Source organism: Capra hircus, chromosome 25 (genome assembly GCF_001704415.2).
Source record: "Capra hircus breed San Clemente chromosome 25, ASM170441v1, whole genome shotgun sequence".
Classification (NCBI taxonomy): domain Eukaryota; kingdom Metazoa; phylum Chordata; class Mammalia; order Artiodactyla; family Bovidae; genus Capra; species Capra hircus.
In genome coordinates, this window is record NC_030832.1 from 17,909,576 (window position 1) to 17,935,844 (window position 26,269).

The window sequence follows — 26,269 nt, forward strand, 5'->3', positions numbered from 1 at the left end:
AAGGAAATGGCAACTCACTCCAGTGTTCTTGCCTGGAGAATCTCAGGGACAGGGGAGCCTCATGGGCTGCTGTCTATGGGGTTGCACAGAGTCAGACACGACTGAAGCGACTTAGCAGCAGATGCTCCTCTGACCCTTTATTAATTCAAAATTACTCAAGGTGAGGTCCAGATATCTGTATGCTTTAAAACCTCTCCAGGTGATTATTTTAATTTTCTATTTAGAAAATTTTGAACATGAAAACAGAATGGTATGGTACAACATACCCCCAAGGTAACTCACCACTCAACCTCAGTTGTCACTCCCGATCATCTCGTTTATACCCCTGTCAACTCCCTGCCCTGGATTATTTTGAAGCCAGTCCCATGCATCATATTATTTCATCCATAGATATTTCATCATGAATCTCTAAAAGATGAAAATCTGATAATTAAACAAAACTACACCACCATTATCACACAACAACATTCACTCTAATCCCTCATATCATCAAATACCTAGACAATAAACTAGTCTGATTATTTCATAAGTTTTAGGTTTGTTTGAATCAGAATCCAACTGAGATTCATGTATTGTCATTGACTGTTGGATCTCTTAAGCCCTCCAGGTAATTCTATCCTGCAGCCCGTAGGTTGAGAATGACATGGTCAAATAAAATCAATAAAGGAGAGTTGAGATAAGGATGAAGGCAGAGTGGAGAGCCTGGTTTTCTGGAAAGCTGTGATGCATACTATTCAAATCTACTTTTCAACCAAAGTGCTCATTACTACCACCCAGCCTGAAGGGTGCTTAATGATCCCCAGAATCCCAGGACCCACAGATAACATGCCACTTGTTAGTCCTGGGGGTCTGGTACAGGATGATGACTATTCAGTTAGTTCAGTCACTCAGTCGTGTCTGACTCTTTGCGACCCTATGAATCGCAGCACGCCAGGCCTCCCTGTCCATCACCATTTCCCGGAGTTCACTCAGACTCACGTCCATCGAGTCAGTGATGCCATCCAGCCATCTCATCCTGGGTTGTCCCCTTCTCCTCCTGCCCCCAATCCCTCCCAGCATCAGAGTCTTCTCCAATGAGTCAAGTCTTCGCATGAGGTGGCCAAAGTACTGGAGTTTCAGCTTTAGCATCATTCCTTCCAAAGAAATCCCAGGGTTGATCTCCTTCAGAATGGACTGGCTGGATCTCCTTGCAGTCCAAGGGACTCTCAAGAGTCTTCTCCAATGCCATAGTTCAAAAGCATCAATTCTTCTGCGCTCAGATTTCTTTATAATCCAACTCTCACATCCATACATGACTACTGGAAAAACCATAGCCTTGACTAGATGGACCTTTGTTGACAAAGTAATGTCTCTGTTTTTTAATATGCTGTCTAGGCTGGTCATAACTTTTCTTATAAGGAGTAAGTGTCTTTTAATTTCATGGCTGCAATCACCATCTGCAGTGATTTTGGAGCCCAAGAAAATAAAACCTGTCACTTTCCACTGTTTCCCCATCTATTTGCCATGAAGTGATGGGATTAGATGTCATGATCTTCATTTTCTGAATGTTGAGCTTTAAGGCAACTTTTTCACTCTCCTCTTTCACTTTCATCAAAAGTGATGCCTATTAGATGGAGCTTTTGTTTTCAGTATTAATTCACCTTTGTTGACTTGGTAAAAAACACACAACATAAGAGATGTGAGTTGCACTTAGTGTCTTGTTGAAGACTATAGCCTGGGGAGACAGCCTCTCAGATGCCTCTGAGAAACTGCTCAGAAGATGTAAGGGAGGAGGTCAGTGTATATATAATTCTGGTGAAGGGGTACATGTAATCAAACACACATCTCAGTAGAAGGTTGCTATTGATCACAAGGAACCAATGTTCTAGTTATTGGTTTTAGTGCTTTTCTAAACATGAGAAAATGCAAGAAATTGGGTTCATAAAAATTTCTCCTAAAAATATCTAATTATTTTGAAGAACTATTCTGCCAGTTTTCCCAGAGCACAGAGTACTTTGTTCTTCATCTTTGCCCTGAACTCCTTTCAGGGTGTATTGAAGGTCAGAGACTGCAATGACTAATGACTTAATTCTTATAGAACCAGGTGGTGAGCTCTATTCTTTCATTGGCACCTGTTTGCTTGTTTGTTCATTGATTAATTTACTTGCAAGAGAAACTCTCATCTAAATTTCTTTGTCTAGGTGGAGACATTAAAATGCTAGAGAGTTAACTTTTATTTTACAATCAGCAGAATAATCCCTTATCTATAATTCAAACATAGGACAGTGAGAGCCACCCAGAGTCTTTCTGTGACTGACCATTGGTAACCCCTTTCAAACACCTTGGCACCAAAAATCTCTTGTTTGGCAGGGTGGGAGGGATTTGCCAAAGTACCAATGGGTCTTTTGGAAAGAAATCTCAAGATTCAAGGTTGCTAGGCTCTCTCTGAGAGATCCAGATGGCTCTTGTCAGAGGGAAAGGAAGCCTGGGCCAGAGGTCTCACCTCACTCACTCAGGAGAACTGTGCCGTGATAGGAAATGTTTATTAATAAGAACAAGAATAGCTGCCACGGAGGGGCTTCCTACCCACCGGCCAGTGCGCTGAGCACTGCGTGCTTTGTCTCCACCAGTATTCCCAGAGAGGCCCCTCGTCCCTGTACTCTCGACCCTTGTCCAGTTGGAGCAGGGGCCTCCTGTCTGATCCCTCTCCTTATTCTCTTTACTTCCCCTCATCCAGTCCCCTCATAGCAGTTACCAATTTTCTTTCAAAACATAACATAGATCACATTGCTCTCTTACTAAAAGGTCCATGGCTTGCTGTCCCAGACAATCCCACTGCACGTCTGTCCTCTCAGGCCCCTCAGGCCAACTCCGGCCTCCGTAGCTCTTTTCCCCTCTGACACCAGCTCTCCATTCTCCATCCCCATTCACAGGGCACCAGCCACATTGCTTTCCTTTCCTCTCATCAAATACACCCTGCTTCCGGGCCTTTGCCTTGTCTTGGAATCCCTCATCCTGCTCTTCATTCAGCCTTTTCTGAAGGGTCCAGGTACAAAACCCAGCAACTCAGAAGGGTCTCTGCAGGCCACTCTGTCTCCCCAAGCCCCAACTTTGAGCACTCTTGGTCACATCACAAGTTTGCTTCAAATTTTTTATTTTTACTTCCCACTGCATCTTCTTTATATTTGTAACTTTTTAATGTAAGTGCCCTTGTTCACGGCTGTGGCTGTTTCTCCTCCTCCTAGAATGGTGTCTGGCCTAGATATGGAACTCAAGGAATTTGAATTAATGAATGAATAAATAAGCTAATTTAATTCTCATGCAAACCCTACAAGTCTGTTTCAGTGGTTCTCAGCCATGACTGTGCATTTCAATCTCCCAGAGCGCTTAAAAGGAATACTGATGCTTGAACTCAAACATACTGGATTCAATTCCATTGATCTGGGGTGGGGTGAGTCTGGGCATCTTTTCTTTTTAAACCCTCTTGGTCATTTTAATGTGTAACCATTTATGCTGAAATTCACACTTAAATTTGTAACCACCTTGGCAGAAGGAAGGCTGTCAGGGCAGGGCCCTTTAGTCAGAATTGCCATTTTCACTCAAGTTCATACCTGCAAGAAGCCTGGTTTCTCTCAGGCCTACTGGGGCTGAGCCAGGGCTGGGGCAACGAACTCTTCTGGCCCTTGAGGAGGGCAGCTGTGGGCTGAAGAGCAGGTTCCTGACTTCTCTTTGTGACCAGAGCAGGACCCAAAAGTAGCTGAGTCTTCTAAAGAAATCCAGAGACAGAAATGGAGTCCCTTCCTGGACACACTGAGGCCACAGCAGCCGTAGCCACAGTGTTCTGAGTTCTGGGGTTCTGGAGGGCCAGGGGTGGCCAGGGAGAAGAATAGCCATTGTTGAGTAAGAGGGGGCCCTCCCCTGCCCATGCTGAGTTGGGGGAGGGTGGCTGAAGGTCACAAGAAGGGCCAGAAACAAAACACACTACGGGGTACTGGGTATCCCTGTCAAAGGTACCTGTAGATTAGAATTTGGATCCCAGCTCTGTTCCTAAGCATCTGTGTGATCTCAGGAGTGTCACTTAGACTTTCTGAGGCTCAGTTTCCTCACCAGAAAAATTGAAACCATTTACCTTAGATTAGGACTTGAACTCACATGACCAGCACTCGAACCCAGCCAAAGCCCACAGTAATGAAGCTCAGGTTCAGAAAGAATTCAGTGAGAGACAAAGTGATAGCCAAGAAGTGGCTTTATTCAGAGAGTAACATACTCTATAGACAAAGTGTGGGGGCATTGCAGACTGTGAAAACAGAGGCCCCAAAATGTGGTGTGGTTAGCTTTTATGGGCTGGGCAATTTCATAGGCTAATGAGTGGGAGGATTATTCTAACTACTTTGGGGAGGGGGTGGAGATTTCCAGAAATTGGGCCACTAACCACTTTTTGGTTTTGATGGTGCCTTAGAACTGTCATGGCACCTCTGGGTGTGTCATTTAGCTTGCTGATTGAGGATCAAAGTCTAGTCGAAGTTGACTTGTCTGCCATCTTGGGCCCATTGGATTCTAATTGATTTATGTTATATCCATGGGCTATGTCCTTCTTTCAAAAGTTGTGCCCTGCCCCCTTCCTTCTTGTTTCAAAATGACATATAACACCTAGAAGGGTTGTAAGTGTTAGATGAGATGGTACCTGGAAGGCAGGAAACCCTGCCCTGGTAATCACGTACATGTGTATCAAGTCATCACATTGTATGTCTAAGTATATACAACTTCATTTGTCAGTCATACTGAAAGCTCCGGGCTAGCCATTTATAATCAGTCAACCTCCTGAGATAAGAGACAGGTGGGGTCCAGCTGAGGAATTTACAACCAGCCCCCTATTGACTGGTAAACAGCCAGTCTTAGTCTATTGTAACAAGAGACTTCCCTGTAGCTCAATGGTAAAGAATCTGCCTGCAATGCAGGAGATCAGGGTTTCATCCCTGGGTCAGGAAGATCCTCTGGCGAAGGGAATGGCAATCCACTCCAGTACTCTTGCCAGGAGAATCCCATAGACAGAGGAGTCTGGTGGGCTACAGTCTGTGGGGTTGCAAAAAGTCAGATACAACTGAGCAACTAACACACAGGGAGCTAACATCCAGCATGCCTTGTAGAGCTATATTAAAAAGCAGAGACATTATTTGCCAACAAAATTCCTTCTAGTCAAAGCTATGGGTTTTCCAGTGTATGGATATGAGAGCTAGACCATAAAGAAAGCTGATCACCGAAGAACTGATACTTTTGAACTGTGGTGTTGGAGAAGACTCTTAAGAATCCCCTGGACTCATGGAGGTCCAACCAGTCCATCCTAAGGGAAATCAGTCCTGAATATTCATTGGAAGGGCTGATGCTGAAGCTGAAACTCCAATACTTTGGCCACCCATTGTGAAGAACTGACTCATTGGAAAAGACCCTGATGCTGGGAAAGATTGAAGGCAGGAGAAGGGGACGACAGAGGATGAGATGGTTGGATGGCATCATGGACTCAATGGACATGAGTTTGAGCAAGCTCCAGGAGTTAATGAACAGGGAAGCCTGGAGTGCTACAGTCCATGGGGTCGCAAAGAGTCAGATATGACTAAACGACTGAACTGAACTGGAGTCTCTTGTAAACACCTCAAGGGAATAATCATGGCAAAGACAAAGAGAAGGAAAAAACCCTGTCTGAGTAAAAAATAAGGGAGACCAACATCTGTTGGATTATCAAAAAAGCAAGAGAGTTTCAGAAAAACATCTATTTCTGCTTTATTGACTACCACAAAGCCTTTGACTGTGTGGATCACCACAGACTGTGGAAAATTCTTAAAGAGGTGGGAATACCAGACTACCTGATCTGCCTCTTGAGACATCTGCATGCAGGTCAGGAAGCAACAGTTAGAACTGGACATGGAACAATGGACTGGTTCCAAATAGGGAAAGGAGTACGCCAAGGCTTATATTGTCACCCTGCTTATTTAACTTATATGCAGAGTACATCATGAGAAATGCTGGGCTGGAAGAAGCAAAAGCTGGAATCAAGATTGCTGGGAGAAATATCAATAACCTCAGATATGCAGATGACACCACCGTTATGGTGGAAAGTGAAGAAGAACTAAACAGCCTCTTAAAGAAAGTGAAAGAGGAGAGTGAAAAAGTTGGCTTAAAGCTTAACATTCAGAAAACTAAGATCGTGACAGCTAATCCCATCACTTCATGGCAAATAGATGGGGAAACAGTGGAAAGTGACAGGTTTTATTTTCTTGGGCTCCAAAATCACTGTAGATGGTGATTGCAGCCATGAAATTAAAAGACGCTTACTCCTTATAAGAAAAGTTATGACCAGCCTAGACAGCATATTATAAAGCAGAGACATTACTTTGTCAACAAAGGTCCGTCTAGTCAAGGCTATGGTTTTTCCAGTAGTCATGTATGGATGTGAGAGTTGGATTATAAAGAAATCTGAGCGCCAAAGAATTGATGCTTTTGATCTGTGGTGTTGGAGAAGACTCTTGAGAGTCCCTTGGACTGCAAGATCCAGCCAGTCAATCAAAAAAAAAATCAATCCTGGGTGTTCATTGGAAGGACTGATGCTGAAGCTGAAACCCCAATATTTTGGCCACCTGATGCAAAAAATTGACTCATTTGAAAAGACCCTGATGCTGGGAAAGATTGAAGGCAGGAGGAGAAGGGGATGACAGAGGATGAGATGATTGGATGGCATCACCAACTCAATGGACATGAGTTGGGTAAACTCTGGGAGATGGTGAGGGACAGGGAGGCCTGGCGTGCTACAGTCCGTGGGGTCACAAAGAGTTGAACATGATTGAGCAACTGTACTGAACTGAACTGACACATGTACAGAAACGCTCCTTGGAGTCAAAAGTTGGAGGGTAATTCCAGGCCATAGTGAGTCTTGCTCCTCCCAGAAGACTTCACATTGAGATTCAAATGGTGTGCATGAGATTAGCCACACCTTAATGGCTAAAGTGTACTTGTGCTTCCCAGGGGAGGGTCCTGAGACAAATTAACCAGTGTGGAACAAAGCAAGGTGATTGACCTGAGGGAAGACAGACCTGGAGAAATGCCCCTTATAAAGTATTTAAACTTCCCAGAGGCTTGACTGTCTCTCTGAGCTCGCCCATGAGCCTTTCCGCATGTACTTTTCCTTTCAATAAACTTTTAACTTTACTCTTTACCTCTGCCTGCCTCCTCGCCTGAATTCATTCTTGACTAGGCAGGCAAGACTAGGGAACTTAGCTCTAACTGCTGGCCCCTGTGGTCCAGTGGTTAGGACTCCAGTTTGGGAAACTAAGACCCTGCTTCCAGCTACCACTTGCTGCTGCTTGCTGCAAGCTGCCACTTCCTGCTGCATGCATTCAAAATCAATACTTCAGTGAAGTTGGAGAAAAATAAAAATAGAAACATATTTTAACACATATCGACTGTTAGAAAGTGATAAATCTTAGGGAGGAAGATCGAGCAGGGAACAGTGGGTAGGAAATGTCGGATGGGAAAGGATACCACTTTCAATGAGGTAGTGGGTTGAAGGCTCCATGAGCGGAGCCGTGTGGAAGGAACTTCCTGGCAGAGGATCTGAAAGATGACCTGAAGCAGCACTGGCCAGAGCCAGCCTGAGAGCTTGTTAATATTTAGAAATTTTGCAACTCTGGTCGGTTGAAACTTGTAGGAATCGAAACTGGCCATGGTGGGAATTTTTAACCATAGGTACTGGCAAACACTGTAAGTCACTTGTGCGGTTTTTGTTCTCAGAGAACCAGTTTACCAACAGCCCCACCCCAAGCCAGAACTTAAATCCCACAAGGAGACCACAGTGGCTGCTGCCCAATAAGCCTGGTGAGTACTGATTTCCGAGACTGCCTTTGACTCTAAGTGACTCAGGCAACAGAGGAGGCTTAGTTATTCTTAGTAGCTTTATTTAGGTATAATTCTCATACCAAAAAATTCACTCAAGTGTACAATTATTCGTATTACTGTTAATTTCTTTTGGTAAGTTTAGAGTCCATGGGGTCGCAAAGTCCATAGGGTCACAAAGAGTCAGACACGACTGAGCGACAACTGAATTGAACTGAAGTTTATAGAGATGTGCAGTCATGGCCACATTCCAAGTTTAGAACATTTCCAACAAAGAGATCCCTTGTGTCCAGTTCCTCTAGGCAACTGCCAAACTTCTTCTTGTCTACTTCCTGTCTCTGGAGGGTTTTGCACAGAAAAGGGACATGACTTGATTTATATTATTGTCACTTTTGTCTCCTTTCTGCCAGAATATAATAAAGTTCCTGTTCTCTTTCTGGATTAGATGGTGACCTGAATTTTCAGGGAAAATATCCCCTAGGTCCAGGACCCTCCAGGCACTGGGGTTGGAATTGCTTCTCCCAGCTGTGAAAAAAGGTTGCCGGGCCACTCTCGCTGGCTCAAGTGTGCTGACCAGCTGACACCATGTGTCCTCGGCTAGCTTCAGGCTCTGCCCTCTCTTGGCTGCATTTGGGGCCAAAGTTCCTCCGGAGGCTGAGTTAGCACTTTGCCTTTACCAGCGTTTCTGGGAGCCTGAACGTTTACAGGCACAAAGGCCTGCATTCCGCTGAAGTAAAACCTGAAGTCTTCACATTTTCTGGGTTCAAGAACAAGGTACAGTGAAGAGAAATGCTCGGCAGGAGGTGTCAGCTGCCCCAGGCCTTTACAGATTAAGCCTAAAGGGGGCAGGGCCGGAAATGGGGCTTTGTACACTTAGGAAGGAAGCCTGAGATTCTAACTACCTGCTGTCAAGGGACCCCAGGAATCCAGGAGAGAAAGGAAGAGGAAAGGGCTTGGGGCAGAGTTCTGGAGAGGTAAGGAGTAAGGGAGGGAGGTGAGGGAAAGGGAGTTCTGAAGCTGCAGCCACCACCCCCAGCCCGGCCACACAGGGGCTAAGGTCTTTCTGGGAGGTGAGACCTGGAAGTCACTTTTCCTCTCCATGCCTCACTTTCTTTATCTGTAAAATAGAGAACATAACACATTACACAGTTATGAGAATTTAAGGAAGTGACATTTATAAAGCACTTTTCAAATGCTCAAGATGACAGTTATTGCTTTTCTTGTTATCCTGGCACATTATTATTGTTGTCTTAGTCATTTTGGCTGCTATACAAAAATACCGCATACTAGGTGGTTTAAACAACATTTGTATGTCATAGTTCTAGAGGCTGGAAAGTTCAAGATCAAGGCACCATGGGCAGATTGGTATCTGGTGAGGGCCTGTTTCCTGGTTCATAGTTCTAGCCTCAGCAAGCAGAAGGAAGGAGGGAGTTCTCTGGGATCTCTTTTATGAGGGCTCCACCCTCATGACCTAATCACCAATCAGCAGCCTCACCTCCTCACACCATTACATTTGAGGTTAGGATTAAATTACATATGGGGGGAGCACAAACATTTAGTCTATGGCAGTTATTATTACTGCATTCTATTACTATTATTACTAAGAGGAACTTGGCAGTAAGGAAATGAATCTGGGGATATAGTCCTGTGGCCACTGCTTCACTTAAACTTTAATGTGCTCAGCTGGCCTGGGGTTCGTGTTGAAGTGCAGATTCTAATTCCACAGGTCTTGGGTGAGGTCTAAGGTTCTGCCTTTGTAACCTGTTCCCAAGTAACGCTGATGTCATTGGTCCATAGACCACACTCTGAATATCCAGATACTAAAACTATTCTGGTCCAATACGATAGAGACTAGCCACGTGTAGCTTTTGGAGCATTTGAATATGGCTGGTCTAAACCAAAGTGTGCCTGTAAATGAAAAATGCACATTGGATTTCAAAGACTTAAGAACAACAGAACATAAACTATCTCTAATAATGTTTTCTGATATTGACTACATGTTTGAAATTATGGGATACAACTAGTGTCAACTGAAAAATTAGTCACAAGTTGAAAGTAGAGAATTATTTTATTGGGTGGGAATGTTAAGGACTCCCAGGCCAGGAGGCAGCATCTCAGGAGCCCCAAGAAAATTGCTCTGAGGAGGCAGGAAAGGGAGTCAGGCTATATACAAGTTTGGAACAAAGTGGGCAGGCAGTCTAAACATCAAAGATTATTAAATATGGAAAACCAGATAATTCATTCCTTTCATATGCCCCTCTGGAGGAAATGGCAACCCGCTCCAGTAATCTTGCCTGAAGAATTCCATGGACAGAGGAGCCTGGCAGGCTACAGTCCATGGGGTTGCAAAGAGTCAGACATGACTGAGCAACTCTCACTCACTCACTCATATGCCCCTCAGCTATCTGGGGCCAAACCCTGAATTTTTATTATTTGCATCCTTAATTCCTTGTTCACCATAAGGAATGGCAGATGTAGTGGCCAGTTGCTTCTTGCATTTCCCACCCCTCTCCCAGCTCCTCAGCAATCACCATAGGGAGCTTAGAATCTGCTGGATGGCAGACATTGCATTCCCTTTGGGGAGCCCTCATTCACATTTGGAGGCCCCAAATCACTGATGGTTGTGACATTTCTTGCCCACTGATATGGCAAGAAATATTCCATTCCGCAAGGGCTTCCCTTGTGGCTCAGCTGGTAAAGAATCCACCTGCAATGTGGGAGACCTGGGTTCAATCCCTGGGTTGGGAAGATCCCTTGGAGAAGGGAACGGCTACCCACTCCAGTATTCTGGCCTGGAGAATTCCATGAACTGTATAGTCCATGGGGTCACAAAGAGTCAGACACAACTGAGTGACTTTCACTTCACTTCATTCCATTACATTTCACAATAGTTAAATAAAATGTATTCACCTGTTTCTTTTTCTTTTTTAATGAAACTGCCAGAGAATTGTGCATTACAGGAGGAGGTGTGGTTCATATCACATTTCTTTTGGAAGGTGCTGCCCTGGAGCTTTCTTCAGACTTGTCAGGCCAGCTCAGGATTTACAAAAGGCTTTTTGAGGGATTCAGTTTGAAGAACTGAGCCTTGGAAGGTGGGCTCTGAGTTCCTGCCCCCCACAGAGATCCAACAGGCCATGAAAGGTGGAAGAGATGAACCTCAGGCCCAGGGAGGAGAAATGATCAAAATCACACCATGGAACTCAGATTAGAGCCCAAGACTCTGCTCTACTAGCCAATATGTGCTGTGGTCACCCTAGGGCTGACCACAGGTTTCTCTCCAACCTCAGTGTCTCCCTAAAGCCCAAAATTCAAGATGGCATTCTCTCTCTTCTTTGATGACAGGCAGGAGGCAACATGAGGCTATGGCTAAGAGAACTGGTCCTCCAGGCACTGAGAAATGCCCGGGGTATCTGTGGGTCTCATGGGCAGCCACCACCTCTTCCTGTCCCTCAGAAGATTGTGGCCACCTGGGAAGCCATCAGCCTGGGCAGGCAGCCAGTGCCTGAGTATTTCAACTTTGCCCATGATGTGCTGGACGTGTGGAGTCAGCTGGAAAAGGTGAAGCTCACGGTGTCCTAGGGTCCAACTTGGGCATCAGATTCCACCTTCACAAAACCCCAGTGAGACTCAAGGCTACAAGACATGTGTACATTTTGGCTTGAGAGTTTTGCAAGTCTTAAAATTTAAACTGTGAGCATTTAAGCCTTAAAAAAGCTATTATGACCAAGGTTTTGAGCCTTAGACATCCCTACCTAATCCCTAGTATTCTCACATTCCTAAACCCAAATTACACGGGGAGACAGTTACACCCCAATTAAATCAATGATTTGATTTCCTTCAAATCATTCTGAGCAAGTGAAAGAGAAAGTTTTGTATTACTACTAACCTGTTTTTAGTCTCTTCCTCACATTGGGTCCGTCCCTTTTAAATGAGGAGAGAGCTTGGCTCAGGCTCAAAGCTTTTCACAGATCACAGCAAATACATAGGATTGAATTCAGATGATCTTGATTTCCTTGTGTGTCTCAGTGCATTTGCTTCCTTCTTTATCCTCCCTTCCTTGTGTGTCTGTTGTGCCTCTCTTTGTACTCTGTGTCAAAGATACCTTTTGTTTATAGTAGGAGAATATAAACTTTATCTCAAAGAAATTTATTTATGTTAATTTTAAGAAGAGCTTGTTTAAAGAAAAAAAGATGAGATAAGTAATATTGTGAGTAGATGCAGTAATAGTCTACTGTTAGTGGATATGGTAAAATGTATGGGGGTGGTGTGAGAATGACTGAGATGTAAAAGGAAGTTTTGCTGTCAGATAGATGTGCTTTATTTGCTTGAAGCCTGACCTTGAGCAAATTGCTAGGCTCCTTGGATCTCAGTTGTCTCATCTATAAAAACAGAGTTATACAGTATGCCAACTGGAGCTGTGAGAATTAAATGAGAAGTAAGAGATGGGGTTAGGGTGCTCCTTTAATATCTACAAAGTGTAAGATTTTGTTAGAAAATAAAACCACGCTAAGCTCATCCAGTGCTTCCCTGAAATGATCTTCCTGTCAGGCTCTACAGTCCCTGGATTTCATAAGCCCACAGGCTATTGTATAGCTAAAGTGGCCCCAGCTCCTTGCCTGTAGAGTGGGGATGACAGCAGCTCCCTCCTGCCTTGGAGAAGGCAATGGCAACCCACTCCAGTAATCTTGCCTGGAGAATCCCATGGACAGAGGAGCCTGGTGGGCTACATACAGTCCATGGGGTCACAAAGAGTCAGATGGGACTGAAGAGACTTAGCATTCATGCATGCAAGCTCATCCTTAGAAGACTTTTCCTAATGAAAAAATCAAACAAAGAGGGTTAAGTCAGCAAAAATGATGGAATAAGGACTTTCTGAAATTTTATTCTCCATAAAAGCAAAACAAAAAACTTAGTCATAATCAACTTTTCAGAACTCTAGAAACTAACTAAAGACTAGGGTAATCCAGGGAATGTATACTAAAGACACTCTGGTTAACATCTGGGTGTATCTCAATGGGAATGCCCCAGAGATATTACCTCATTATGCAAAAATTACATATCCTTCGTGACTATTCTGAAAATGGTAAAATACATCTGATGAAATTTAACTTTCAGCAGCCAAGAATGACCAGAAAATAATTATGTATTACATTATGCATACATTTAAAAGCTTACCATGAAATTAAAAGATGGTAATCACGATGGTATGATCACTCACCTAGAGCCAGACATCCTGGAATGTGAAGTCAATTGGGCCTTAGAAAGCATCACTACGAACAAAGCTAGTGAAGGTAATGGCATTCTAGTTGAGCTATTTCAAATCCTGAAAGATGATGCTGTGAAAGTGCTACACTCAATATGCCAGCAAATTTGGAAAACTCAGCAGTGGCCACAGCACTAGAAAAGGGCAGTTTTCATCCCAATCCCAAAGAAAGGCAATGCCAAAGAATGCTCAAACTACCGCACAATTGCACTCATCTAACACACTAGTAAAGTAATGCTCAAAATTCTCCAAGCCAGGCTTCAGCAATAAGTGAACGTGAATTTCCAGATGTTCAAGCTGGTTTTAGAAAAGACAGAGGAACCAGAGATCAAATTGCCAGCATTTGCTGGATCATGGAAAAAGCAAGAGAGTTCCAGAACAGCATCTATTTCTGCTTTATTGACTATGCCAAATTTTTTGACTGTGTGGATCACAATAAACTGTGGAAAATTCTGAAAGAGATGGGAATACCAGACCACCTGACCTGCTTCTTGAGAAATCTATATGCAGGTCAAGAGGCAACAGTTAGAAGTGGACATGGAACAACAGACTGGTTCCAAATAGAAAAAGAGTATGTCAAGGCTGTATACTGTCACCCTGCTTATTTAACTTACGCGCAGAGTACATCATAAGAAACGCTGGGCTGGAAGAAGCACAAGCTGGAATCAAGATTGCTGGGAGAAATATCAATAACCTCAGATATGCAGATGACACAACCCTTATGGCAGAAAGTGAAGAGGAACTCAAAAGCCTCTTGATGAAAGTGAAAGAGGAGAGTAAAAAATTGACTTAAAACTCAACATTCAGAAAACGAAGATCATGGCATCTGGTCCCATCACTTCACAGTGCAAACAGTGTCAGACTTTATTTTGGGGGCTCCCAAATCACTGCAGATGGTGACTGCAGCCATGAAATTAAAAGATGCTTACTCCTTGGAAGGAAAGTTATGACCAACCTAGATAGCATATTCAAAAGCAGAGCTATTACTTTGCCAACAAAGGTCTGTCTAGTCAAGGCTATGGTTTTTCCAGTGGTCATGTATGGATGTGAGAGTTGGACTGTGAAGAAAGCTGAGCACCAAAGAATTGATGCTTTTGAACTGTGGTGTTGGAAAAGACTCTTGAGAGTCCCTTGAACTGCAAGGAGATCCAACCAGTCCTTTCTAAAGGAGATCAGTCCTGGGGGTTCTTTGGAAGGAATGATGCTAAAACTGAAACTTTAATACTTTGGCCACCTCATGCGAAGTTAACTCATGGAAAAGACCCTGATGCTGGGAGGGATTGGGGGCAGGAGGAGAAGGGGACAACAGAGGATGAGATGGTTGGATGGCATCACTGACTCGATGGACATGAGTTTGAGTAAACTCTGTGAGTTGGTGACGGACAGGGAGGCCTGGCATGCTGCAATTCATGGGGTCACAAAGAGTTGGACACGACTGAGCAACTGAACTGAACTGAACTGAAAAGCTTACCTGAAGTCTCTTTTATAAAGGAATAGTATAAATAAGTTGATCTGTATGTTTTTAAAACTGACATGTTATTAAGGCATAAATTATAAAGTTGCAAAAAAACGACAATATATACCAAATTGATCTGCATACTCAATGTAAGCTTTATCAAAATTCCAGTAGACTTCTTTGCAAAAATATACAGTCTTGTCCAAACAGCCATGTGGAAATGCAAGGAACCCATGATAACCAAAACAATCTTGAAAAAGAAGCACAAGCCTGGTGGACACGCACTTTCTTATTTCAAAACCTACTACAAAGTTACAGTAATCAAGACTGTGTGGAGAAAAAAAGAAGACAATCTGATACTGGCATAAGGATAGGTATAGATGAATGGGATAAACCTAAGGATCAGAAATACACCCATAAATCTATGGTCAGTCAGTTTTCAACAAAGGTGCCAAGAAAATTAAATGGGTAAAGAATTGTCCTTCCAATTAATGGTGCTGGCACAACTGGATATTCACATGCAGAAAAAGAAGGTGATCCCTACCTCACACCACATACAAGAATTAACTAAAAAATGGATCAAAGATCTAAATAAAGGAGAAAAAAACTAAAATTCTTAGAAGAAAATATAGGTGCATATCCTGGATTAGGTAATGGTTTCTAAAATATAAGCAATGAAAGAAAGTAGATAAACTGAATTTCATGAAAATTTCTAGCATTTGTAGGTCAAAATGAAAAGACACCCCACAAAATCACATATCTGAGATATATAATTTGTGTATATATGTGTGTGTGTTTATACATATACATATATATATATATGTATATATATAGCACATAGAAGTACGTCAAGGCTGTATATTGTCAACCTGCTTATTTAACTTATATACAGAGTACATCATGACAAATACTGGGCTGGAAGAAGCACAAGCTGGAATCAAGATTGCCAGGGGAAATATCAATAACCTCAGATATGCAGATGACACCACCCTTATGGTAGAAAGCAAAGGGAGGTCACAGAATAATGTGAATCTTAGGCTATCTTTTGCATTAAAAAGAAGGGATGGAAAAAAAGAACATATTTATGTTTGCCTAAAGATTCACTGGAAAGATTTGTAAGAAATTAATAATATTGGTTGCTCATTGAGACAGGTAAAGTGGGGAGCAGGATAGGCACAGTGTGGAAGAAGCCTTCTTAACGTATGTCTTTTCATATCATTTTGATTTTTTAACCCTGTGAATTTAATAACTATTGTAAAAAAATTTTAAAAACAGAAGAGCAAGCAAACAAAAATCCTCACCCATTGTTTCCATTTATTTTTGCCTATACAACTCTCTAGGCTGGGCACAGGCCCCCAATCCCTGCCTTCTGGTGGGTTGATGGTACAGGAGCAGAGGTCAAGTGGAGCTTTGAAGAGCTGGGAGAGCAATCTAGGAAGGCGGCTAATGTGCTGGAGGGTGCCTGTGGCCTGCAGCCTGGAGACAGAATGATGCTGGTGCTCCCGCGGCTCCCGGAGTGGTGGCTGGTCAGTGTGGCTTGTATGCGGACAGGTCAGTGAGCAAGGCCAAGACTCCCAGTTGGGGCTGATACAACCTGCCTGAGTTTGGGCAGCCTCCACAATGTCTGGGAGATGGAGCAAGTCGAACCTCATGTGGAGTTTTGTTTACTTCCCCTTTACCCACCAATCACAACATGATTGTGTACAGGGGCCAGATAGCACCGTAATTGATCAAAGCAGGTCAATACGTGTTTTGCTGAATGTTTTCACTTTTGTCTCAGGTTCAAAGGTTTTGTTAATAAAATAAGCCAGTCATTATATGCAAATAAAGAATACAGATAAGTATTAGAGAATTATCTAGCTTACTTTCAACATACCAACATTAAAAGAAAAGAGAAGTAGAGCAGAGAATACATCACCAAATTGGGTTCTGACCAACATCCAGACTTAAACAGCCCTGGGAAGCCCCATGTCACAGCACATTTGGAGTCCCAACTGGGAAAGGGTCCCAGGCAGTGCGACGACTCCATGGGTGAGACTTCAAAGATTGCAATTCAGTGTTCTGCTTATAATCCCAGGACTACGAAAACTGATATCATCATCAATCTGTGACCAAATTGCAAGCCTGGTTTCATGTTAATGTTGTTTGTTTTGTCTTGTAAAACTTAGAATGTTGCTAAGTCTGAGGTTTGGTTGGCCAGACCCCGGGCTCAACAATCTCAAGATTTCTCCGCCATCTTATCTTTCGTGCTGTAAGTCTTGCATTCACAGCAGGCAGTCACTCCCAGTCAGGGCAGTGTCCCAGAAGGTTAGAAGCAAGGTCAGAGGACTGCTGTGTTTTGTCTCTGAAGCCTAAACAAGACTATTCATTTAATTTCCCTAATAGTGTGAGGCAGCAGGGAGTGCTGAGGACTGTGATGAACTGGAGCTCACATTCCTCACCCATCAGGGATGACTGCTCTCTTGAACATATTGATCTTCAGATGTGTGTTTCCACAAAGGAGGAGAGGCCAAAGGATATAGCCCTCAGAGCCCCAAAAGCCTCTGCTGGCTCTGTGTTATGCATATGTTGAAAGGGCTGGAGCTTTTAGGCTGATTTTTCAAAAGTAAGACATCTACTTTTGGTGGAGTGCTAGTTTCTCCATCTCCTAGGAACTTTCTACCACTTAGAATGTCAACCACTCCCTTCCAGTCATATCTGTAGAACAATCTACCTGAAATTTGTTGTCACAAATGTTTGTAAATCAGTACAAACTCATGTCAGAAAATTAACTTTCCTGTATGATCAAGTATAATCCAACCATTTTGTGAATAGGTCGTACTCCCCAAAATTTTATTTTTACATATTTTTAGACAATAAATAAAAGTGAGCACCATTACAGAGTATCCAGCTCTGAAGAAAAGAAACAGGCACACAGGTTTGGGGACTTCTCCATATTCTGCCATGAATATAAAATCCATTGAAATGAGGACTGAGGTAAGGGCGCTCCTAAAGACCTGCTGTGCTCCAGGCACTGTGTTAGGTGCCTTGCATGATCGAAACTTCTCTTTGCAGTATTATTATCATTTTTTCTGGAATGATAACTGGAAAATGACTCCAGTGTCCCCAGTTATACACGTACCCTATTTCTCTGTCGTCCAAGTAGCTCAAGACCATGTTCTCCATTGCCACATCAAGTCTAGCATCTTGTTCATCTCCAAGGCTACACAACCTGAATGACCTCACATTCTCACATCCCCACGTTCTCCTGATAAGCACTTGTCACTTTTCTTCCAGGCTATGGTGTTCACCTCGTTTCTCTTGCTGACAGCTCCGGCTGTCCACCATCTGCCTGGGCTGCCAAAGCTCCAGATAGAACAGACTTGTATTAGAAACAGCTAAAACAGAGAGGTGGAGTGAAGAGCCAAACTGCTCAGCTCCCAAAGTGTTCATGCTGGGCTTTAAGTCCTGTAAAGTTTGGGAGATAAAGAGAAAGGAAATGAAGGTTTTGCTTGGACTCCACCCTATTTGGGATTGGCCTTTCCTCTGTCTTCTGTCCTCTTTCACTGGGTGGCCGATTATTTTGGATCTCTTTCTTCTCGTCTGTGAAATGAGAATGTTGGATTCAGTGGAGTGTGGAGTGTTTACAGCCTGCATTCTGAGATGTTCAAGTGGTTTTTCAAGTGTCTGATTAAAATTTGCCCCTGCTTTCTGCTTTCTTATCACTTCCCCTTGAGAGTAAATAAACTCAACTACTATAGAGTGGTTTTATTTGAAGTAATATGGGGCCATGGAGCCCCCACTGCTATACCCTTGCCCCCACCCCAAGTGATCCACACCCAATGCTAAGATTCACTATAGCCTTTTGTTTGAAAAGCCTGAAAAAGCATTGAACTAGGTAATCTCTGCCTGTGTGCTTGCTAAGTCGCTTCAGTCATGTCCAACTCTTTGAGACCCTATAGACTGTAGCCTGCCAGGCTCCTCTTTCCATGGGATTTTCCAGGCAAGTATAATGGAGTGGGTTGCCATTTCTTTCTCCAGGTAATTTCTAGGACAATGTAATATAGTGTTAAAGATCATGGAGATTTAAGGTTACCACTGCGCCTGGGTTCACAGTCACAGTGCTACAACATTTTAGCTGTGTGATCCTGGGCTAGTTAATTTATTTAAGGCATAAAGGTCTAGGTCTTAATGTTTTGAATCTGCCAAATGGGTTTAATGATAACATCTACTTTCCAAGATTGTAAGAATTAAATGAAATAATGCATGCAAAGTTCTTAGCATGTGTAAATGCCCTGTAAATATTCTCTGAATTTCAATATGTTATCATTAATAGTGCCTTTTTCCAGTTCAGGCATTCTAAGTATCTCTGGCCCTTTCCTGCTTCTATCTGGGAATATCTGGTCTGGACCTGTTCACGGGGGTCTTCCCTGTCTCCCAATCAATATCCCCTCTCTGTGTGGTATCAGGGGCCGTCATGATTCCTGGCATCTCTCAGCTGACAGAAAAAGACCTCAAATTTCGGCTGCAGGCATCCAGAGCCAAGGCCATTATCACCAGTGACTCCTTGGCTCCACGGGTGGATGCCATTAGCGCCGACTGCCCTTCCCTTCAGACCAAGCTGCTTGTGTCAGACAGCTATCGGCCAGGCTGGATGAACTTCAGGGAACTCCTCTGGTAAGTTGGAACTCTCCAGAGGAGAGCATAAAAATGAGGCCAAGGCATTTCCCCCTCTGTAAAAAGAATGCATTTCTAATTGCACATGGAAAGAGTGAATCAGAAAGGTGAAGCACTTTGGAAGCCAGACAGACCTGAGACCTAATCCCGGTGACTACCTGAAGTTCCTTCAGTGTTCCTCACTTAGTCAGTACTGGAACTGTCCCTAGATTTTTTTGTGCATTTGCCTCTATGATGTGGTAATAAATACAGATTATCAGCTGGAGTAAATGAGATTATTTACATGATGCACTTAGTACATAGTAGGTAGTCAATTAATAATCCGATTTCTTCCATGTGTTGAGCGCTAAATGTATTCTGAACCATGGTGTTGGAGAAGACTCTTGAGAGTCCTTTGGACTGCAGGGAGATCTAACCAGTCCATCCTAAAGGAAATCAGTCCTAAATATTCATTGGAAGGACTGATATTGAAGCTGAGACTCCAGTACTTTGGCCACCTCATGCGAAGAGTTGACTCATTGGAAAAGACCCTGATGCTGGGAAAGATTGAAGGCAGGAGGAGAAAGGGACGATAGAGGATGAGATGGTTGGATGGCATCACCGACTCAATGGACCTGAGTTTGAGTAAAGTCCGGGAGTTGGTGATGGACAGGGAGGCCAGGCATGCTGCAGTCCATGGGGTCAGAAAGAGTCAGACACGACTGAGTGGCTGAACTGAACTGAACTGAATGTATTCCAGGTGTTGTGCTGGGTTAGCATTCACCTTCATTCAATCTTGCAACAAAAACTTAGTGAACACCTGTTTTGTGACAAGCATGGTATTTAATACTCGGACAATAATGAATCAGCATTGTCTTATTTAATCCTTGAAAAACCCTATAAAGTGCACTTTACTCTAATTTTCCAGATGATGAAACTGAGACCTGGAAAGATAAAATGACGTGTTTGAGATGATGATAAGTAATGAAGTCAAGGTTGGGACAGAACAAAAGCCATTTGCTTTTCAGTAAGGACTCATGGAAATCTAACTGGGCATTTGAAACATTGTCTTGACTGGAGGCCAGAACTAAAATGGGTCCCTCATCTGGGCCTGCACTGTTAAGTCACAAATGCTTGTCTTCATAGATCAGGGGCATCAGATTCACCTGCTAGTTCACTTAAAAAAAAATTTTTTTTTACTAACCTCAGCATTTGTCTCTTGTCCCTAGCTTAAAAGAAAACTTTGTCACTTGCATTTAATTGTATTATAATTTTGGGGATTATAAGACTCACAAGCATAGGTTATAAATAATGTGTCCTTTATTTTATAAAATATTATATTTCCAACATATGGCATTGTCTATACTTTCCTTATATTCCAATATAATCATAAGCAGCTGAAAGTTGAACAGAAAATAATCAATATATGTAAGAAATATAGTTAGATACAAAGGTATATTTTAAAGTTTGAGGACATGGTAAATGATTTTTTGAATGTCCTTCCTACACTAGAATATAAACTTTCCACCATAAAATTATGGGAAATTATTTATTTATATATTTGAGTGTGTGCTTAGTCACTTCCATTGTGTCTGACTCTTTGTGAACCTATGGACTGGAGCCCATCCGGCTCCTCTGTCCATGGGATTCTCCAGGCAAGAATACTGGAGTGGGTTGCCATGCCCTCTTCCAGGGGATCTTCCTGACCCAGGGATCGAACTCTCATCTCTCATGTCTCCTGCATTGGCAGGTAGGTTCTTTGCTACTAGCACCACCTGGGAAGCCCCATTTATTTATTTATTTTGGGGTGAGGTTTGAAATACAGATTTTTAAGCTCCCACATCTGACCTACTTAACCAGACATATCTGAACAAGGGCCCAGATCCTTATATTCAGTGATCTGCCCACGTGATTTTGATGAGCTGTCAGGTTGGTCTGAATCAGCAGGCTCTCAATTTTAGCGGTCATTAGAATTGAGTAAGGAACTAAAAAAATAAAAAAACAGTGCCCAGGCCCACCCACAAAGATTCTGAATCCATTTTATTCAGCTTGGAGCCCAGGGAATAGTATTTCTTTCAAAAAACCTATCAGGTGATCCTAAGATGTATTCAGGATTGAGAAAAGGTGAGTTGGAACATTCTTCAGATCACAAACCTTTTAGGAATTACCCACATCTCAAAACTCCAAATTTAGGGAACACTTAGGAAAACAACTCTAAATTACCAGGTACGGAGCTAGAACTCCGGAGAAGGCAGTGGCAACCCACTCCAGTATTCTTGCCTGGAGAATCCCAGGAACAGAGGAGCCTAGAAGGCTGCCGTCTATGGGGTCACACAGACTCAGACACAATTGAAGCGACTTAGCAGCAGCAGCAGCAGAAGCAGAACTCATAAATGCTGGTTCCACCAGAAGTTCTCATGACTTAATAAAAGCACAGGTTTCTTTTGAGTGAGTCATTTAATTATTCTGAGCCTCAATTTCCTTATGTGCAAATGGTTATAACCTCATGAGATAATTGTAGGGGTCAGAGATAACTCATGCTGGAGCTTCTAGCAGGTACCTCACACATGGTATTTATCAAATGTAGCCTGTCTTGTTGTTCTAAGTATTACTGTGACTGTAACTGCTGGCACTGCTAGCAGTACCCTTGTAATATTTTTGTATTTTACAGGGAGGCATCCACAGAACACAACTGTGCAAGGACCAGGAGTCAAGACCCAGTGGCCATCTACTTCACAAGTGGCACGACTGGGACCCCCAAGATGGTCGAGCATACCCAGGCCAGCTACGGACTGGGTTTTGTGGCCAGTGGGAGGTACCAGGGGTTAGCTTTTCTGGTGGGTCCAAGGAACCTAAAAGTAGGTGGGTGAGCTGGAGGAGTGTGGGTGAGGGGGAAAGTGGCAGGAGTCGAAGTTAGGAGCTAACAAGGGCGCAAATCAGGTAAGGATCAGAAGGCTTTGGGCTTTACTTTGAGTGAGGTGAGAAGCAATTGGAGGTGTTTCTGTTTTGTTTTGTTTTGTTTTGTTTTAAGTGTGGTAAACTACATGTACCATTAAATTTACCATTTTAAACATTTTAAGTATATAGTTCAGTGTCATTAAATAAATTCACAGTTTTGTGCAATCATCCCCACTGTTCAACTGCAAAACTTTTTCATCTTGCAAATCTGAAACCCTGTATCCATTGTACAAAAGCTTCCTAATGCCTCCTATCCCCAGCCCTGAAACAACCATTCTACTTTCTGCCATAAAGAATTTGACTCCTCTGGGAACCTCATAAAAGTAAAATGATACAGTATTTTTCCTTTTGTGTCTTACTTATTCTACTAAGCATAACGCCTTCAAGGTTCATTCATGTTGTAGCCTATGTAAGAATCTCCTTCCTTTTTAGAACTGAATAAAGTTCCATTGTGTCTATACTAATATTGCTTATCCATTGTTTATCCACTGATGGACACGTGGATTGCTCCCACCTTTTAGCTGTTGTCAATAGTGCTGCTGTGAACATGGGTGTACAAATATCTGTTCAATTCTTCTGGATATATAATCAGAAGTAGAATGGCTGGATAATATGGTGAGCCTATGTAATTTTTTGAGGAACATTGGAGTATTCTGAGCAGAGGAGTGGCAAGATCTGATTTGCTTTTTTTTTTTAAGGGTAACTCAGAATATTGGGTTAAGAATAAACTATAGGAGACAAAGGTGAAGCAGAGGGCCACTTAACAGGCCAGTGCATTGAGAGGCAAAGGTGGAGGCTTGCCTAGGGAAATAGCAGTGGAAGGAGCGAGAGGAAGTATGATCCTGAAAGTATTTTGAATGCAGACCTAATAAGATTTGATGAGAGGTGAGAGACAAACCTCAAGGATGATGCCAAGTTTGTGCTTATACTTACTAAACTCTAAGCTCCTACAAATGAGACAAATCATTCATTTCTCTACCTCCAATGGTAAGGGCAGGATAAATACTGAATAAATATTGACTGAATAAATAAAGTGCCCTTCCGCATTATATTAAGATTACCTGTTCCCTTATATATCACTCTCAGTAGACTGTGAAGTCTTTGGAAGCAGCACATTTGTCTTTTTGATTCTAGCCTAGGACATAGGAATATAGAAGATGCTCAATAAATGCTTTGGAGGTAGGTTGGCTTTATGGTTCTTATACAGATATGACAAGTGTAAGTGAGTGAGTAAGGCTCCAAATAGGAGAACAGACTAATGTAATTCTTTCTAAAGGTAGAAACTTTGCCGAGGGTTCTGATTTTCTCCAATTTTTGGCAGGAGGTGGGTGGCCTTGACCAAATCAGACATCTTCTGGAACACAACTGACACTGGCTGGGTGAAGGCAGCCTGGACTCTCTTCTCTGCCTGGCCTAATGGATCTTGCATTTTTGTGCATGAGTTGCCCCGGGTTGATGCCAAATTTATCCTAAATGTAAGAGACAAAAACACTTTCTGTGTTGGGTATAAATCAGATGAGTGGGATATAGATTTTGAGTGTGCAGGATAAAAGGCATGAATCAGTGACTATAAAGTTTCTTTGATGTTGACATTAACCCAAAAGTCTCCCAGGACCTTCCATAATCTGGTTCATGCCCTCCTGGTTGTCTTGAATCATTGCCCATCCTCTAGCTATATTCCTAGACAAAAGACCACTTAACATCTCCAAACCTTTGCATGTTCTATTTGGTTTTTTGTGGGATGCCTTTTCTGGTACTACTTTCTTCCTTGTGCTCTTGTCAAAAGCAGAGTTATTTCTCAAAACCTTGGGGTAAAATTATAACCTACTCCTCAACATTTTGTGCTGCTGTCCATGGAGCAGAGCATAGATAGTTCACCCCACCCTAGGCTCTCCAGCCCATCCTTCTAGGGTTTTCTCATAATCAATATCCCCAGTGAAGATATAGGGCATCTTTCTTCTGCCCTCTACATCCTAACCACAGTTTTTTAAAATATCAGAGGAACCATCTACCCATGCTCTTTGCACTGAGGCAAGCTGTATAACATGGTGGCTAATAGAACAGGCTGGGTCATTAGCCAGACATGGCCTTTGATCCTACATCTTCCATTTGCTTGCTGAGTTTTCTTGGGAAAGTCACATAATCTCCTTGAGCCTCATGTTTCTTGTTGGCAGGGAAGAAAGGGAAAACATAGTTCTAGAGAGCTGTTATGAGGGTTAAATAATAATAGGCATATAGCCTGGCATGTAGTAGGTTCTTAACATATATTAATTATTTTATCGTCATTATCAAACTCACCATCATTATTACTCATCCAGGGCTTGATAGACCAATGTGTGCCTTCTCCCTCCACTTCCCCCAACTCTGAAGTAGCGTGTTAGTCATCTACTGCTGTGTAGTAAAATACTCCAAAATATATTAATTAAAAAGGGGTTCCCCTGGTGGCTCAGTGGTAAAGAATCCACCTTCCAATGCAGGAGACTCAGGTTCAGTCCCTGAGTTGGGAAGATCACCTAGAGAAGGAAATTGTAAACTGCTCTAGTATTCTTGCCTCAAGAGAGTCAGACACGACTTAGTGACTAAAACAACATAGAAATGTAAAGCACAAATATTTATTATCTCATAGTTTCTGATGATCGGGAATCTGGGATCAGCTTCCAGGTGGTTCTGGATCTGGGTTTCTCAAAGGGTTGCAGTCAAGATGTCATAAAGCTATACTCATGTTGGTAGTGGCATTATTCTTAATTGTTAAAAGGTGGAAGTAATCCAAGTTCTATCAACCCAGATAAAATGTGACACAAACTTGCAATGGATTATTATTCTGCCATTAAAAAAAAGGTAATTCTGCTACATAATACATCATGTTGAAAACATTATGTTAAGTGAAATAATTTATAGGACAGAAGGACAGATAATATATAAATACCATGGATGGAGGAGCCTGGTGGGCTGCAGTCCATGGGGTCGTGATGAGTTGGACACGACTGAGCGATTTCACTTTCACTTTTCACTTTCAAGAACTGGAGAAGGAAATGGCAACCCACTCCAGTGTTCTTGCCTGGAGAATCCCGGGGATGGGGGAGCCTGGTGGGAGGCCATCTATGGGGTCACACAGAGTCAGACACGACTGAAGTGACTTAGCAGCAGCAGCAGCAGAGTAATCAAATTTATGGAAACAAAGTAGATGGTCAGATGATGGGGGCAGGGGAAATAAGGACTTATCATGTAACAGGTAGAGGGTTTTAGTTCGGGAAGATTACAAAAAGTTCTAGAGGTGAATGGTGGTGATGATTGCAAAAGAGCATGAATTTACTTAATACCACTGGACTGTACTTAAAAATAATTAAAATGGTAAATTTTCTGTTATGTTTATCACAATAATAAGAAAAAAGATGTCAGCTAAGGCTGCAGCTATCTTGAGATTTGACTGGGATTGGAGATTATGTTTTAAACTGCCCTTACGTAGGTTTTAGAAAATTCCAATTCCTCACTGGTTCTTAGCCAGAAGCTTCAGTTGCTCACTACAAGAACTTGTCCATTGGACGACTGGAGTGTACTCACAACACAGCAGCTTGTTTTTCCCAGAGTGAAGGAGCCAAGAGACAGAGAAAACAGTGACAGTGCCCAAGGTGGAAGCTGTAGTCCTGATGCCACATCTGTGTTAGGCTATCAGTCACGTACACCAAATTTGGTACATTGTGGGAGGGGACCCAGTTTGAATACTGGTAGGTAGAAATCATTTCAGGCCATCTTGGAGGCTGGGTCCACATGGCGTTTTCAACTTTTCTCCTCTGGTAATGGGAATATAAAGACCCAATTCACCCACTCCCCCTCCATGAAATCCCACCCTCATAACTCTAAGAAGATCTCCACACTTTGTTTTTGTTCAGACTCTGTCCAGGTTTCCGATCACCACCCTCTGTTGTGTCCCCACCATCTTCCGTCTGCTTGTGCAGGAGGATCTAACCAGGTATGGCCCATCTTTTTGGTGCTTTGGTGCTTTTAGATACCCAAGTACCTAAATATATAGCATAGGTACCCCTTATAACATGTGTCCCCTCTTATTCCAATTTTCTTTCTCTCAGTGTCTCTCT

At 42.7% G+C, this 26,269-nt stretch overlaps 1 protein-coding gene across 6 annotated transcripts in view; it reads left to right on the plus strand.

The window, feature by feature from the left end:
- The window catches only part of ACSM5 (acyl-CoA synthetase medium-chain family member 5), a 31,978-nt gene continuing 13,437 nt past the window's right edge, over positions 7,729-26,269 (plus strand). Inside the window, exons 1-7 of one of the 6 annotated variants that reach the window (XM_013974929.2) lie at positions 7,729-7,845; positions 11,206-11,421; positions 15,923-16,133; positions 19,031-19,238; positions 21,889-22,032; positions 23,497-23,650; positions 26,066-26,145. In XM_013974929.2, coding sequence (XP_013830383.2) covers positions 11,218-11,421; positions 15,923-16,133; positions 19,031-19,238; positions 21,889-22,032; positions 23,497-23,650; positions 26,066-26,145 — 1,001 coding nt within the window. In that variant the 5' untranslated portion in view covers positions 7,729-7,845; positions 11,206-11,217. The other 5 variants (XM_018040986.1, XM_005697548.3, XM_005697549.3 and 2 more) reach the window with 5 other exon arrangements.